Here is a 15,306-nt window from a genome sequence, read left to right on the forward strand (position 1 = left end):
TAGTACCAAACTGAAAACCTCGATTATCTAGGACCATTTGAACAGCCAAGTTTTCTAAGTAATTCAGAGATTATTTAATGTATCTATTATTTTAATCATTCTGAATGGAAACTGTTGTAAAATGCATTCTAAACTTTCCTCTCTTTTTAAGTGGAATACCAAGTTAAACTTAATTTAATATTTTCTTAAGGACTCATGGTTATTATGAAAACCAGTTATTATCCCAAGATAGAAAACAGGCCTGAAATGTTTAAGAACATTCGCTTTTACATTAAAAGGCCATTTTCCAGTTTGAATGTTTTTCTTCCCTTATATCATTTCTACCTTTGCTATGAACTATCTCTTCTGGCTGCCTTCAGTGTATGCCTGCATCTATTATCTCCCCCTCTCCCTCCTCTTTTAGTCCTCTGAAACATAAATGTTTGGAAAGCACATAATCAAACGTATTTGAACTATCAAAGTAGAAGTAAACAACCTCTGAAAGAGGTATCGATTGGTTATTTTATACACATGACCTTCAGTCTATGGACTTATATACTCTGGCTATCTGAACGCCTTTTATATTTGCTTCCAGGTTCTAATGACATCAAGTGGGAAAGATGCCAGACAGCTTAATTCCAGGGAGGTAAACTATTGTTCCACATCGACAGGGAACTGCCAGAAATTCAAGCTGGATTCAGGAGAAGGCGTGGAAAGAGGAACATCATTGCTGATGTTAGATGAATGTTGGCTGAAAGCAAAGAATACCAGAAAGATGTTTGCCTGTGTTTTATTGACTATGCAAAGACATTCAACTGTGTGGATCATAATAAATTATAAATAACATTGCGAAGAATGGAAATTCCAGAACACTTAATTGTGCTTATGGGGAAGCTGTACATAGACCAAGAGGCAGTTGTTCAAACAGAACAAGGGGATACTGTGTGGTTTAAAATCAGCAAAGGTGTGCACCAGGGCTGTATCCTTTCACCACACTTATTCAACCCATATGCTGAGCAAATAAACCGAGAAGCTGGGCTATATGAAGAAGAATGTGGAATCGGGATTGATGGAAAATAATTAACAACTTGCAATATGCAGATGACATAACCTTGCTTGCTGAAAGCAAAGAGGATTTGAAGCACTTACTGATGAGGATAAAAGGCCACAGCTTTCAGTATGGATTACATCTCAGCATAAGAACAAAAATCTTCACAACTGGACCAATAAGTAACATCATGATAAACCGAGAAAATACTGAAGTCAAGGATTTCATTTTACTTGGATCCAGAACACCCATGGAAGCAGAAGTCAAGAAATCACACAATGTATTGCATTGGGCAAATCTGTTGCAAAACATCTAAGTGTTGAAAAGAAAAGATGTCACTTTGAGGACTAATGTGCGCCTGACCCAAGCCACATTTTCAATCCCCTCATATGCATGCAAAAGCTGGACAATGAATAAGGACAATGAAAGAAGAACTGACGCCTTTGAATCATGGTGTTAAGGAAGAATACTGAATATACAATGGACTGCCAGAAGAATGAACAAGTCTGTCTTCAAAGAAGTTTGTCTCCTGTACTTTGGACATGTTATCAGGAGGAACCACTCCCTGGAGAAGGACATCATGCTTGGTAGAGGGTCAGAGAAAAAGAGGAAGGCCTTCAACGAGATGGATTGACACAGTGGCCACAACAATGGGCTCAAGCATGACAACGATTGTGAGAATGGCGCAGGGCTGGGCGCTGTTTTGTTCTGTTGTACGTGGGGTCCCCACGAATCAGAACTCACTTGATAGCACCTAACAACAACAAAACAAACCATTGTTAAGAATCCTTGGTGGCGCAATGGTTAAGCGCTTGGCTGCTAACTGAAAGGTCGGCAGTTTGAACACACCAGCCACTGAGCTGGTGAAAAGAACTGGCATTCTGCTCCCATAAATATTTACAGCCTAGGAAACAAACCAGTTCTACCCTGTCATATAGGGTTGCTATGAGTCAGAACTGATGCCAGGGCACATAACAACAAACTATTGTTAAAGAGCCCTGAGGCATAACAGTGAAGCACTTGCTAACTGAAAGGTTGGTGACGAATCCACACAGCGGCTCTGCAGGAGGAAGACCTGGTGATCTGCTTCTGCAAAGATACAGCCAAGAAACCCCATGGGGCAGTTCTACTCTGTCACAATAGGTCATTATGAGTTAGAATTGACTCTATGGCACCCAACGACAACAATAAACTATTGTTGCACCTTGCTACAATATTTTTGTGGGTCTTCTCTTTGCTTCTGAATCTCTTCAAATTATTTAGAAAAAGCCTATATGGGCTCAGATTTCAACTCTCAATAACCTAATGTATTTATATTTTCAGTTTGACTACAACAGACTTAAAAATTCCTTAAATTTTCATCTTTAGTTTATGGAAAAAAAAAAAGGATTAATACTGCAAACTAACCCTTTAATCAATTATATTAATTCTAAATCCTCTATCGGGAATATATCTAAAACCAGATGCCTGTATTAAATCCAAAATTCATTTTAAGAAGTGTTTCCAAAGTTATTAACGTTATTTCTGTTTTAATATGTTTTGTTGATATACTCTAGTGTTATATGAAGTTGTTATATATACAGTCAGCTCTAGACCACAAAATAAGAAAAGCGGCAAAATGTCTTTAAACAATATGGTTAATACAATACGTAGGGAATCTAAGGCTCTTTGCAAAAGTACAATTCTGTACTGGCTTTTCCAAGGAGGAAACAAGTACACAAGTAAACAATGTAATATTTTGTTACTGATTTACTACCAATGCCTAACCTGAAAAAAGTAACCATTCTTAAAATGAATATAGATGTCTTATTAAAAAGCTAACTCCTCAATTCAAAAGATAAACTGAAATTAAAAAAAAAATTGATGATTAAATTTTGAATAATGGGAAATAATTTATTAACTAAGTAGCTCTGCTAAAATTTTATAACAGGAACATACTGCCTGTCAGCTTCTCCTCTAACTACCCCTTCCACTGGCTTTTATTCTCTGTCCAACCTGCTTGCTTTCTGTCTGTCAAAGGCCAGGTCTCTGTGCACTTGCTACTTTCAATCATGAAGCATATTAGACTCTTGACTGATACCGTTATGTCCTTCAGACAGCTTGCTTGACAACTTGATCCTCTTGACTAGTGACCACTCCACACCTCACTTTAGACCTTTGAGAATATAAAAAATTTTCTCTGGACTAATATGTATAGGAAAATCCTGGTGGCGTAGTGGTTAAGAGCAACAGCTGCTAACCAAAAGGTCAGCAGTTTGAATCCTATAGGGTTGCTACGAGTTGCAATCGACTCGATGGCAATGGATTTTTTAATATATATTAAGAGTGAACCAAAACATAAAATAACTAAAGACAGTAAGTAGTTACAAAAAATAAGCAAAAGAACAACTCTTGTTTGGCCCACCTTTCATATATTAAACCATATTTTAAAGATAATTTCAACAATTATCTATCACATGGTTCTGTTCATAACGATTATGTCCTTATTTTCCTTTTTGAGAAGAAACACACCGGGAAAGAAGCATCTGCATAACTCTACTTTTATTTATTTATTTACTTTTTGACTACTTTACTAAGCTTTACCCCAAATAGCCACCTTAAATGTTTTTATTAAGGCATATCCCTCAGCAAAAGATAAACTCCTTAACTATTCTATAAAATAACATTCTCCAAGTCTTTAGTGCAAGTTTCACTGAATTGTGGAATATACTTCTATTTTCTAAATCGTACTTATTATTAGTATTTTGTTTTAAAAAAGAAAAATAAATTTGATTAGGCATCTCAGGTTCACTATTTCTTCCTTAATTAGTAAATAAATATTTACAAGTACCTACAGTGGTGCAAAGGAAACCCTGGTGGCGTAGTGGTTAAGTGCTACAGCTGCTAATCAAGAGGTCAGCAGTTCGAATCTGCCAGGCGCTCCTTGGAAACTCTATAGCGCAGTTCTACTCTGTTCTGTAGGGTCGCTATGAGTCGGAATCGACTCGACGGCAGTGGGTTTGACAGTGTGCAAAAGGTTGTGCTAGGTATTCTAAAAAATACAAGACTGATCCATGTCTCTGCCATGAAGTTACATACAATTTAATTAGGAGATATTATTTATACAAATAAATAAAATATAAGATATAAAGAGGTTTCATAATATAGGTATGAATAAAAGCGCTATGTAAAAAATTTAGAGAAGAAATATGCCTGGAGATAGAGAATAATTGGTAAGTGACACTGAAACTTGAAAGACACTAAAATTTTAACATATAAAGATGACAAGAGAATCTATTCCAGGCAGAGAAAGCTGACTATATAAAGGTATGGATGCACAGAAGTCCATAAGCAGTTTGGCTGCAACATACTTTGTAAAATCAAATAGTGGGAGACCTACAGTAGTTGGCATGGCAGATGGTGACTCAATCCCAGACACTTTATTTTACTTGGTAGATAATGGAGAGCCTTCAGAAGCATCCAAACATGGAAGTGATGTGATCCTATCTGGGCCTGAGAGCAATAAATCTATTCACAGTGTAGGACAGATTGAAAGAAAGAAGAGAATCTACTTTTACTGTATTTTACCAGTTAAATATTATCCTGCTTCAGATTTTCAAAAACTGTATATATATACGAGCCCTGGTGGAGCAGTGGTTAAGAGTTCAAGTGCTAACTAAAAGGTCAGTAGTTTGAATCCATCAGCCAGCCAGCCATTCCTTGGAAACCCTATGGAGTGGATTAACTCTTTTTTTATAGGGTCACTATGAGTTGGAATCTACTGGATGGCAAAAGGCTTGGTTTTTGGTTTGTTATAAGGAAAAGAAAACCTAAAACAACTTCACCATTCTTGAATCGCCTCAAGCCCTTCTTTCCCTTTGAAATTCTCTGCAAGTAAATTCTTTAAAAACTGCTTTCCTCTCTACTTAGGGTATTAGGTTGGCCTGAGACTGCTGCCCAGATTGCACTCAACCTTTCCATCTGCTGCCACCACACACCTATTGACTCACTGGTAGTTGTGCTGCTGCCACCCACCTGATCACACACATTCCTCTGACATTTCTGGGAGGTTGCTAAAATTCCAGTCGATTCTCATTTTATTCTGTTAGACTTTGATAGGCCATTCTGTTCTAAACCCTCAAGAAGAAATAAGATTAGAAATGGTCACTTTCTTTAACAAAATCTCTCTGAAATTAACCTTCAGAATAGTAATTATCTGCTGGAGCAAGCCAAACCTTAAATAAATCAGTCTTCAGCATACAAATAAATGTTTGCCTATTTTTAAAAAAAAACCACCAGTTGCTTGTCAAATTGATTCTGAATCATGGTGACCCCATGTGTGTCAGAGTAGAACTGTGCCCCTTTAGGTTTTTCATGGATTTTTTTTTAGAAATAGATTGCCAGGACTTTCTTCCAAGGCATCTCTGGGTAGACTTGAATCACCAACCTTTTGATTAGCAGCCAAGCATGTTAACTGCTTGCATCACCCAGGCACTTTTTAAAAAATGTTTCACTGATGGATATGACTAATGATACAAGTTCTGTTTCTCCTCAAACCTTGGTAAACAGGCCTACTAATTTTTAGGGATTTAATCTACTTCTCAGGATATCTGGAACACTAAATGGATTAAGGGTTATTACACAAATAGTCAGCCCTCACAAAGAAAACATCCTGCAAGACTTAATTTACTTGCCTCAATCAGTTTTCCTGGGCACTTAATAGAATGGGGGTAGGTTGCCAAGGGAAAGGAAAGAAAGGAAGTTTGGAGAGTAAATTCAAGAAGAGTAAAGTCTACTAAGAAGTTACGGAACTTTTCTAGTTATTACGCCTCAAGGATTACCAATATCAGAATTTTATGTTCTCATCTCCTAATTACTCATAAGGTATAAAAACAGAACAATAAGCATTTTAAAGGGGCCCTTTATCTTTTTCCTCAGGGAACTGAAGGGGAATCCTGTTCTTAAAATAGGCTCTACAACTTTTTTTACAAAGTGCTATCAATACAATGTTTCAGGGATTGTATGTCTGTTTGTCTATTTACATCATTCTATTGGGATAGAAGGTAAAAAAAAAAAAAAAAGATGTGATGATAAGAATTGTTTAAGCATCCCTTGAAGAAGTTGAATAAGGTCCTGCTTTAGTAGCAAAAAGGTCCATATGAGCCAGAAATTCATAATAGGAAATAAGTAAAGACATGTAGTTATACTGAATTTGAGATCCATATCATAAAAAGAGGAGCCCTGGTGGCGCAGTGGTTAAGAGTTATGGCTACTGACCAAAATCTCAGCAGTCTGAATCCACCAGCCGCTCCTTGGAAACCCTATGGGGCAGCTCCACTCTGTCCTATAGGGTCGCTGTGAGTCAGAATCAACTTCATGCCAACAGGTTTTTTATATCATAACAAGAGGTAAAAAAGAGGTGATAAAATTCATAAACAGAAACAGTCCTATGCTAAGATGCAGATCTTCTTGACATTTTCAATTTCTTTTGATTGTTTCACAGTGCTTTGTACAACACACACACAAAAACCAAACCTGTTGCCATGAGTCGATTCTGACTCACAGCGACCCTACAGTACAGAGTAGAACTGCCCCATCGGGGTTCCAAGGAGCAGCTGGTGGATTCAAACTGCTGAACTTTTGGCTAGCGGCCTAACACTTAACCACTGAGCCACCAAGGCTCCTGAACAACACAATGGGTGTTCAAATACTACTGAAAACACATGAATGGCATGTACACCAAATGTGTACCAAATATGCACATTAATATAACTATGTGTATTCTTTAATATATATATAACGAACAAAACATTTATACTTAAATTGGTCTAATGCCAGTATTTATTACTTTTGACAAATCCCTAGATAAACACTACGTAATACACAAATAAAATATTTTCAAATATGAGAAGTCTTACTACCTAAGAGTTCAAAGAAAGGTTTGAGGAAATATTTTAAATTAAGAGATTACTGGAATTTCACTTAAGTATCTCGCCTCTGGGGGCGGCGGGGGGGAGGAATGGAAAAATACTTAAGCACCTAACTACTAGCTTAAAGGCTGGCAGTTCCAACCCACCCAGAGGCGCTTCAGAAGACAGGCCTCGTAATCTGCTTCCAAAAGGTCGCAGTCTTGAAAACCCCGTGGAGCAGTTCTACTCTGCACACATCTGGATCCCAAGAGTAAGAATCAACCCAACGGCAACTAGCAAGTACTTCATGCTTTCTGCTAATCTCAAAAATGACTCTAAAACTCACATCTTTACTTAAAAATGACTACATTTTCAGAATAATTTTGTGTTTGCCACACCAAATACTCCCCAAAAAATTAATTCCAAGAAGATCGTCTTAATACTCTTAAGGTATAACATCCCAGTTTGAGAATAATATTTTTATTAGTACAAAAATACTTACTTAGGCTACTTAGTTGTCTAATTATATTTGCCAAGGAAATATTGGTTACACATTCCAGTTCATTCTTAATGCCTCTAGGCAGTGCTGTGTGGCACAAGTGCCTTGGATCGATGTTTCTTTTTACTAATGGCATGTTGAGATCAACTTCTGTGCCAGGTCACCTGTAGGAAATTAAAAAAAAGAACATTATTCAATTTTATCTCCTAAGCTCTGAGAAAACCGCCTGCTTCTTGACTGTTTTAGAAATGTCCCAACGTAATTTTTTAATGTAGGTATATCAGATTAGGAAAGGGAGAAAAAAAACTACCATGATTCATTTTGTTTAAAAGCAACAAAAAACAGTGCACAGAACAAACCAGTTACATATAATTTAACATCTTTTAATCCACCAATACTTAACCTCATTAGTTAAGGGGAAAACTTTTTATTTAACAAGAAAGATAAATTATATTGCGCTAAAACGTAAACTAAATTTTAGAACTGTTAATCTGTTTCCTTAGGCCACAGTTAAAGATACATACCAACCAAAAATTTCCCATCTATTGTATAACCCATTTGGTTCTAAAGGTAACTGAGTTTGCCAGCAATATAAAAACACTAAAACAATCCCTAGGTTTCTTCGCATACTCACCTGGGTTCTTAGCAATTAAGCTGTCATGTATTCAAACAAAAATTCAAGAGATTGTTAGAGAATGCAAACTAAAGAATATATTCCCTAAAGTGACAGGCAGATTTTTAAATAATGTAGCTAAAATCTCAATGATCTGTTTTTTAATTAAAATATTTTTCATGGGTTTAATTTTAAATCTGATATAGATTTTAAAATTAAAAATAAAATTAGCTACAATACTGCTTAAAATATCACATTTAATAAATGAGTATACTGAAAGTCCTCCTTTCTAAGAAAAAAAACTAGGCAAATTAAACTACTGAAATCTAACCACAGCAAAATGTTTATTTGATAGAATTCTAAATTAAAATATATTTTGGTGACAACTGATGCTAATATCGGAGCAGTTTTACTCTCTCCTATAGGGTTGCTATCAGTCGGAATCTACTCGATGATAACAAGATTTTCTGGTGGATGTTAATATCAATAATATGTTCTTCTGGTGGTTCAGTGGTAGAATTCTCACCTTTCATGTGGGGGAAATTCTCACCTCCATTCGTCTATGGAGGCTTTCATGTTGCTATGCTGCTGAACAGTTTTTGGCACAGCTTCCAAGCTTAGATAGACTATGTAAAAGGTCCGGTGATCTACTTTCAAAACATCAGCTAATGAAACCCTATTGACTGCCACAGGCCAATTCGATTGAACATGGGGTACATGAGTTGAGGACCAACTCAATGGCAGCTAACAACAACAAAGTTATTTTAAGAATGTCTTCTGTTGATCCAAATTAAGACAAATAAGTTAATATATATGTAAATATGTAAGGCAATATGTGAAGTATTAAAAATAGCCTAAGACCAGACATCACAGTGATTTTATGACCTTAGAAATCAAGAAAAAAAAGATGATATAAATTCTTATTTTTAGAACTCAAAGAAATGTCCTGTAAAATTTATTTACAATGTTTAAAGGACATCTTAGAGTTAACAATCCAGAAAAAAAAAAAAAACCCAGTTTTTTTGAGGAAGATAAAATAGCCTTTTTTTAAAAAAAAAAAGAAAAAGGTCATATTGGAATCCTTATTCATTGCAGGTGGGAATGCAAAATGGTACAGCTGTTGTGGAAAACACTGTGGCAGTTCTTCAAAAAATTAAAAATAGAACTACCATTATAACCCAGCCATTCTACTCCTAGGTGTATATCCAAAAGAATTAAAAGCAGAGACTCAAACACATGCTTGTACACCAGTGTTTACTGCAGCACCATGCACAATAGCCAAAAGATGAAAACAACCTAAATGTCCATCAACAGATAATTAAATAAAATGTCGTACTTACATACAATGAAATCCTGCTTAGCCAGTCAGAGAAATGAAGTCTCAATATGCTACAATATGGATGGAGCTTTAAGACATTATGGGGAGTGAAACAAGTCAACTAAAATAGAACAAATGTTGTATGATCCCACACTTTTAAAAAGACAGGCAAACGTACAGAGACCAAAGTTTCTTAGTGATTACCAGGGGCAGGAGGGAGAGGGAAAAGGGGAGGTTTCTGCTTATGGAGTACTGAGTTTCTGTTTACAGTGAGAAAAAAATCACATTGATTAAGGACAGGTTTGCACAGCCAATCAATGTACCTGCTGTCAAGAAGTTGTACACCTGTAAAAAGATGAATTGGCAAAAGTTGTTTGATATATATATTTACAGTGACAAAAAAAAAAAAGTATCTGTTGATACCACTTCTATACCACCAAACACCTCATGGGGTCTGGCTCCTTGGAAGTTTAGGGTCATGGTTTCATGGCACATCCCAGTTAATTGGTCTAGTAATGTGTTTAGTGCTTCTGCTTCTGTTCTATCTCCTAGTTCGCTGCATAGTGCCTGTGGTCTTAAAAGCTTGCAAGCGGCCATCCAAGGTACAACAATTGGGCTCTATTCGCTTGGAGTAACAGAGGAGGAATGGGAGTTAGGAAGAGGAGGAAGAAAAAGAATGTGTGGCTAATTACCTCCATGAACAGCTGTCCCCTTTGCTAGGAGACCAAAAAGAGCTGGACGGTGCCCAGCTACCATTACTGAACAGTCTGACCAAAGATATTGTAGAAGAACCCTGATCAAAAGGGGGAAATGATCAAGAAAATTCAAATTCTCATTTGTGGAGCCATGGGGGCTAGATAAACCCCCGAACTTACTGCCCTGAAACAATCTTTAAATCTTAAACCAAAAATATTCCCTGAAGTCTTTTTCTTTTTTTATTGTACTTTATATGGACTTTTCAGAACTAGCTTTTTATTAAACAATTCACATACTGTTTTGTGACACTGGCCGCCAACTCCACGGCACATCAACACTCTCCCCTTCTCAACCTTGGGTTCCCTATTTCCAGCTTTCCTGATCCCTCCTGCCTTCTCATTCCTGTCCCTGGTCTGGTGTGCCCATTTAGTCCTGTTTTGTTTTATGGGCCTGTCCAATCTTTGGCTAAAGGGTGACCCTCAGGAGTGACTTCATTATTGAGCTAAAAGGGTGTCTGCGGGCCATACTCTCAGGGTTTCTCCATTCTCTGTCAGGTCAGTAAGTCTGGTCTTTTTAGTTTTGTTCCACATTTTTCTCCAGCTCTATCCTGGACCCTTTATTGTGATTCCTGTCAGTGTAGTTGGTGGTGGTAGCTGGGCACCATCCAGTTGTGCTGGACTCAGTCGGATGGAAGCTGTGGTAGTTGTGGCCCATTAGTCCTTTGGACTAATCTTTCCCTTGTGTCTTTGGTTTTCTTCATTCTCCCTTGCTCCAGATGGAGTGAGGCCAGTGTGCTATCTTAGATGGCCACTTACAAGCATTTAAGACCCCAGATGCTATGCATCAAAGTAGAATGTACATTTTCCTTACACACTATGTTATACCAATTGAGCTAGATGTTCCCTGAGACCATAGTCCCCACAGCCTTCAGCCCAGCAATTTGGTCCCTCAGAGAGTCTGGATGTGTCTATGAAGCTTCCAGGACTTTGCCTTGGACAAGTTGTACTGACATCCCCAGTATTGTGTACCGTCTTGCCTTCCACCAAAGTTACCACTTACCTATTGCCTATTTAGTGTTTTTCCATCACTATCCCTCCTCTCCCTCATAACCATCAAAGATTGTTTCTTTTTGTGTATAAACCTTTTCATGAGTTTTTATAACAGCGGTCTCACATAATATTTGTCCCTTGTGATTGACTTATTTCACTCAGCATAATGCCCTCCAGATTCATCCATGCTGTGAGATGTTTCGAAGACTCATCATTGTTCTTTATGATTGTATAGTACTCCATTGTGTGATGTACCATAGTTTGTTTATCCACTCATCTGTTGAGGGACATCTAGGTTGTTTCAATCTATTTGCTATTTGCGAACAGTGCTCCAATGAATATGGGAATGGGATTGCTGGATCATATGGTATTTCTATTTCTAGCTTTTTAAGGAAGCGCCATATCGTTTTCCAAAATGGTTGTATCATTTTGCATTCCCACCAGCAGTGCATAAGAGTTCCAATCTCCCCTGTAGCCTCTCCAGCATTTGTTACTCCCCCCCCACCCCCGGCAGTAATGTCAGAGTGAGATGGTATCTCATTGTGGTTTTGATTTGCATTCTCTAGTGATCATGAGCATTTCCTCATGTGTCTGTTAGCCACTTCAACGTCGTCTTTGGTGAAGTGTCTGTTCATTTCCATTGCCCATTTTTTTAACTGGATTATTTGTATTTTTCTTGTAGAGGTGTTAGATTTTCCTATTGATTTTAGAGACCAGGCCTTTGTCGGATTTGTCACAGCCAAAATTTTTTCCTCAGTCTGTAGGTTCTCTTTTTACTCTTCTGGTGATGTCTTTTGATGAGCATAAGTGTTTAATTTTTAGAAGATCCCAGTTATCTGGCTTATCTTCTGGAGTTTGTATGTTGTTAGATATGGTTTATATCCTGTTAACGCCATGTATTAGAGTCTCTAGTGTTGATCCTATTTTTTTCTTCTACGATATTTATTGTTTTGGTTTTATATCTAGGTCTTTGATTCATTTTGAATTAGGTTTTGTGTATGGTGTAATTAGGGATCCTGTTTCATTTTATTGCAGATGGACATTGTTTTGCCAGCACCATTTGTTAAAAAGACTGTCTTTTCCCCATCTGATGGATTTTGGGCCCTTGTGGAAAATCAAGTGACCACAGGTGGATAGATTTACATCTGGGTTCTCAATTTTGTTCCATCGGTCAAAGTATCTGTCACTGTACCAGTACCAGGCTGTTCTGACTACCGTAGCTGTATGGTAGGTTCTTAGGTCAGAGTGCTAGTCCTCCTACTTTAGTCTTCTTCCACAGTGCTTTACTTATCTGGGGCCTCTTCCCTTTCCACATAAAGGTAATGATTAGTTTTTCCATTTCTTTAAATAATGCTGTTGCTATGTGGATCAAGGTTGCACTGTATTTGTACACTGCTTTGGGAAGAATTGTCTTTTTAACGAGGTTGAGGCTTTCTACCCATGAGTTTGGTATGTTTTTCCATTTATGTAGGTCTCGTTTGGTTTCTTGCAGTAGTGTCTTGTAGTTTTCTTTGTATGTCTTCTACATCCCTGGTTAGGTTTATTCCTATTTTTTTTTTTTTTTAGGGGCTATTATAAATGGTATTGTTTTCCTGATTTCCTTTTCATCCTTCTCTTTATTGGTGTATAGGAATTCAACTGATTTTTTAATGTTTATCGCATATCCTGCTATGCCGCTGAATCTACTAGTTCCAGTAGTTTTTTCATGGAGTCTTTGGGGTTTTCTATGTATAGTATCATATTATCCACAAACAGGGACAGCTACACACTTTGCATTTCGTTACACTGACATTATTGTTAGATTCAAGAAGAAAACTGGATATTAATGAAATAAATAGTAGACACATATAAAGTGGAAATGAGATTCAGAATAGCCAAGTTAGTAATAAGATTCCTCTAGACAGTAGTTAATTACGTGATTCCATGTTACTCTCAAAGAAAATATTTATTTCAAATTAACGCAACCATAACTAAAGCTTACATGACAAAGAACTATACTAGCATAATACTGCTCCAAGGTTTTTTTTAGTGGCTTAAGAGATGTTAATTTGAAATTTGAAGTATATAAACCACAAATGCAGATTAAGCACTTTGAAAAACAAGATGAAATATTCTTTGTATTAAAATATCTCTAAAAATATTTCCCTATCAAACATGTCATACTGTATGTCAAAAATGACACTGGTAATACACTGCCATTCATCCATTCATCTAACCATCCATTTATTGAACACCAATGATTCAGGCACTGTACTAAGTGTTAAAGATAAAGGGGTGAGCAAAATCAAACAGTCGCCATAGATAAGCTACAATCTAGTATCTACTTAATAGTTGTGATAAGTGCAATGAAGTAAAAGTATTGGGTAGTATATAAAAAGACCAATTTCCTTAAGGAAATGATGTTTAAAGAGAGGCCAAAAGGATTAACAGAAGTTAGCCAGCTAGGTTGGGGAAGCTGGAGCATGTGTATGAGTGTGTGTTTTCATTCTAACTTAGAAGGTGCATCATATGCAAAGGCCTTGAACTGGGAAGGAGTTTGATGTACTACTGGCAGATATAAAAGCAGGCCAGAGTGGCTAAAGGGTAGTAAACAGAGGCTGGAGGTCAGATCAAGTAGAACCTTGAAGGGCATGTTGAAGATTTTCAGTGTTATCCTCATGAGAAGCCACTGAAAGGTTTTAAGCAAAGGAATGCCATGATTAGGACCGAATTTCATTCTAAATGCTCTATGGAGACCTGAGAGTGGAAGATGGCACAGTAAATCCAAATGGACCAGTTAGAAGATGACTGAAGTAATCCAGATGACAGGAATGGTGGTCACTCGGTGATGCGGAAGCAAGCATGTCAATTCAAGATATATCCGGGAGACAGAATCAACAGGACTCATGGCTGATTAGATTCAAGGGTGAGATCCAAGTTCTTGGCATAAGAAAATTTCTAAAGTCAGCCAAAACCTGAGAAATTATTTCTTATTACTCCATCTCCACAGAAGTCTGTGGGATTAAGAAGAGATTTATGACCAACTTTATTAATAAGTACAATCAAGTAACTGGGATGATGGAGAAAGTAATTTAATGGCATTTATGGCAAGGGACTGTGTGGGAATGACAACTACTAAAGCCATATCTAATTGAAAAGAGAGCACTTAGTGCCTTTATTTTTTCCATTTACTGGCCCTTATATTTCATTATTCTCCTGTATGACATATGTGCATTTTACCTATTTCAGCCACAAAAGAGAAATCTTAGATCCACTTAACTACTTCGTCCCCCCCACATTGTTTCCATTCTCTGTATCCTGTACCTTGAGTCCACTTGACTTCTAGACTAGACAGCCAGGGTGAGCATAGTATTCCTAACATTACCCCTTCCAGTAACACTTCAACCAGTATGAAATGTTCAGTCATCTTTTTGTATGAGGCAGTATGGCAGAAAATGGATATCTGCACTACTAACAATCCAATACTTCCTCCAATTTTTAGCTGTACTTTTTTCTTCATGTGTACAAGGTAACAGAATGTATGATGACCATGACAGTGGCAAAAGTCATACTACTCTATGCAAATTACATACCTGTAACGGGACAAATGTCATCTCTCTCCCTTTTATTGAAATTTACCATTCAAACTAAAGAGCTTAAAGAACCCCTTTGAATATCCAAGGATAACAGAGCGGTGATATGCAGTATAAGGAAAATTTTAATGTTTACACATCTGTAAAAAAATAATTAGCACTTTTTAAAAGAAAAAAAAAATCTTTCAAACCTCTAATATTGACTTAAATTATTTTTATTATGTTATTTAACAGTATGCAAATATAAAACCAGATGTAAAATCCTTATGCTTATAACCCTCATACAACTATAAAACCAAAATCAATTTAAAAATTAAATACTATGAAACCAGCAAAACTGAAAATAACAGCATTAAACCAATATGACGAAGGCATTCTGCTTTAACTCAATCATTGCTTGCTGTGTTTATCTTATGCTGACTGCTCCAAAATTGTTTTGCTTTTTTCATGCCTACCCTACTAACATGTGATCAAAGCCCCTGCACTTTTCTCTATTTGAACTACTGTGAAATTTTATTTGTACATTACCTAGCTGACACTATTTAAGGTTTACTGTGTTCAAACACAATGTTTATGTAGCAAGCGTGCCCAGTACCATCATTACTTAAAAAAAAAAAAGTTGCCGTAGAATTGATTCCAACTCA

General features: G+C 36.9%; 1 protein-coding gene across 3 annotated transcripts in view; it reads right to left on the minus strand.

Annotated features, from left to right (window-relative positions):
- The window catches only part of WASF1 (WASP family member 1), a 97,547-nt gene that overhangs the window by 22,952 nt on the left and 59,289 nt on the right, over positions 1–15,306 (minus strand). For all 3 annotated transcript variants that reach the window (XM_003404296.4, XM_064289701.1, XM_064289693.1), the window contains exon 2: positions 7,418–7,578. In XM_003404296.4, the coding sequence (XP_003404344.1) occupies positions 7,418–7,550 (133 nt within the window). In that variant the 5' untranslated portion in view covers positions 7,551–7,578. The remainder of the gene's footprint in view (positions 1–7,417; positions 7,579–15,306) is intronic.

Source organism: Loxodonta africana, chromosome 1 (assembly GCF_030014295.1).
Source record: "Loxodonta africana isolate mLoxAfr1 chromosome 1, mLoxAfr1.hap2, whole genome shotgun sequence".
Taxonomy (NCBI): Eukaryota; Metazoa; Chordata; class Mammalia; order Proboscidea; family Elephantidae; genus Loxodonta; species Loxodonta africana.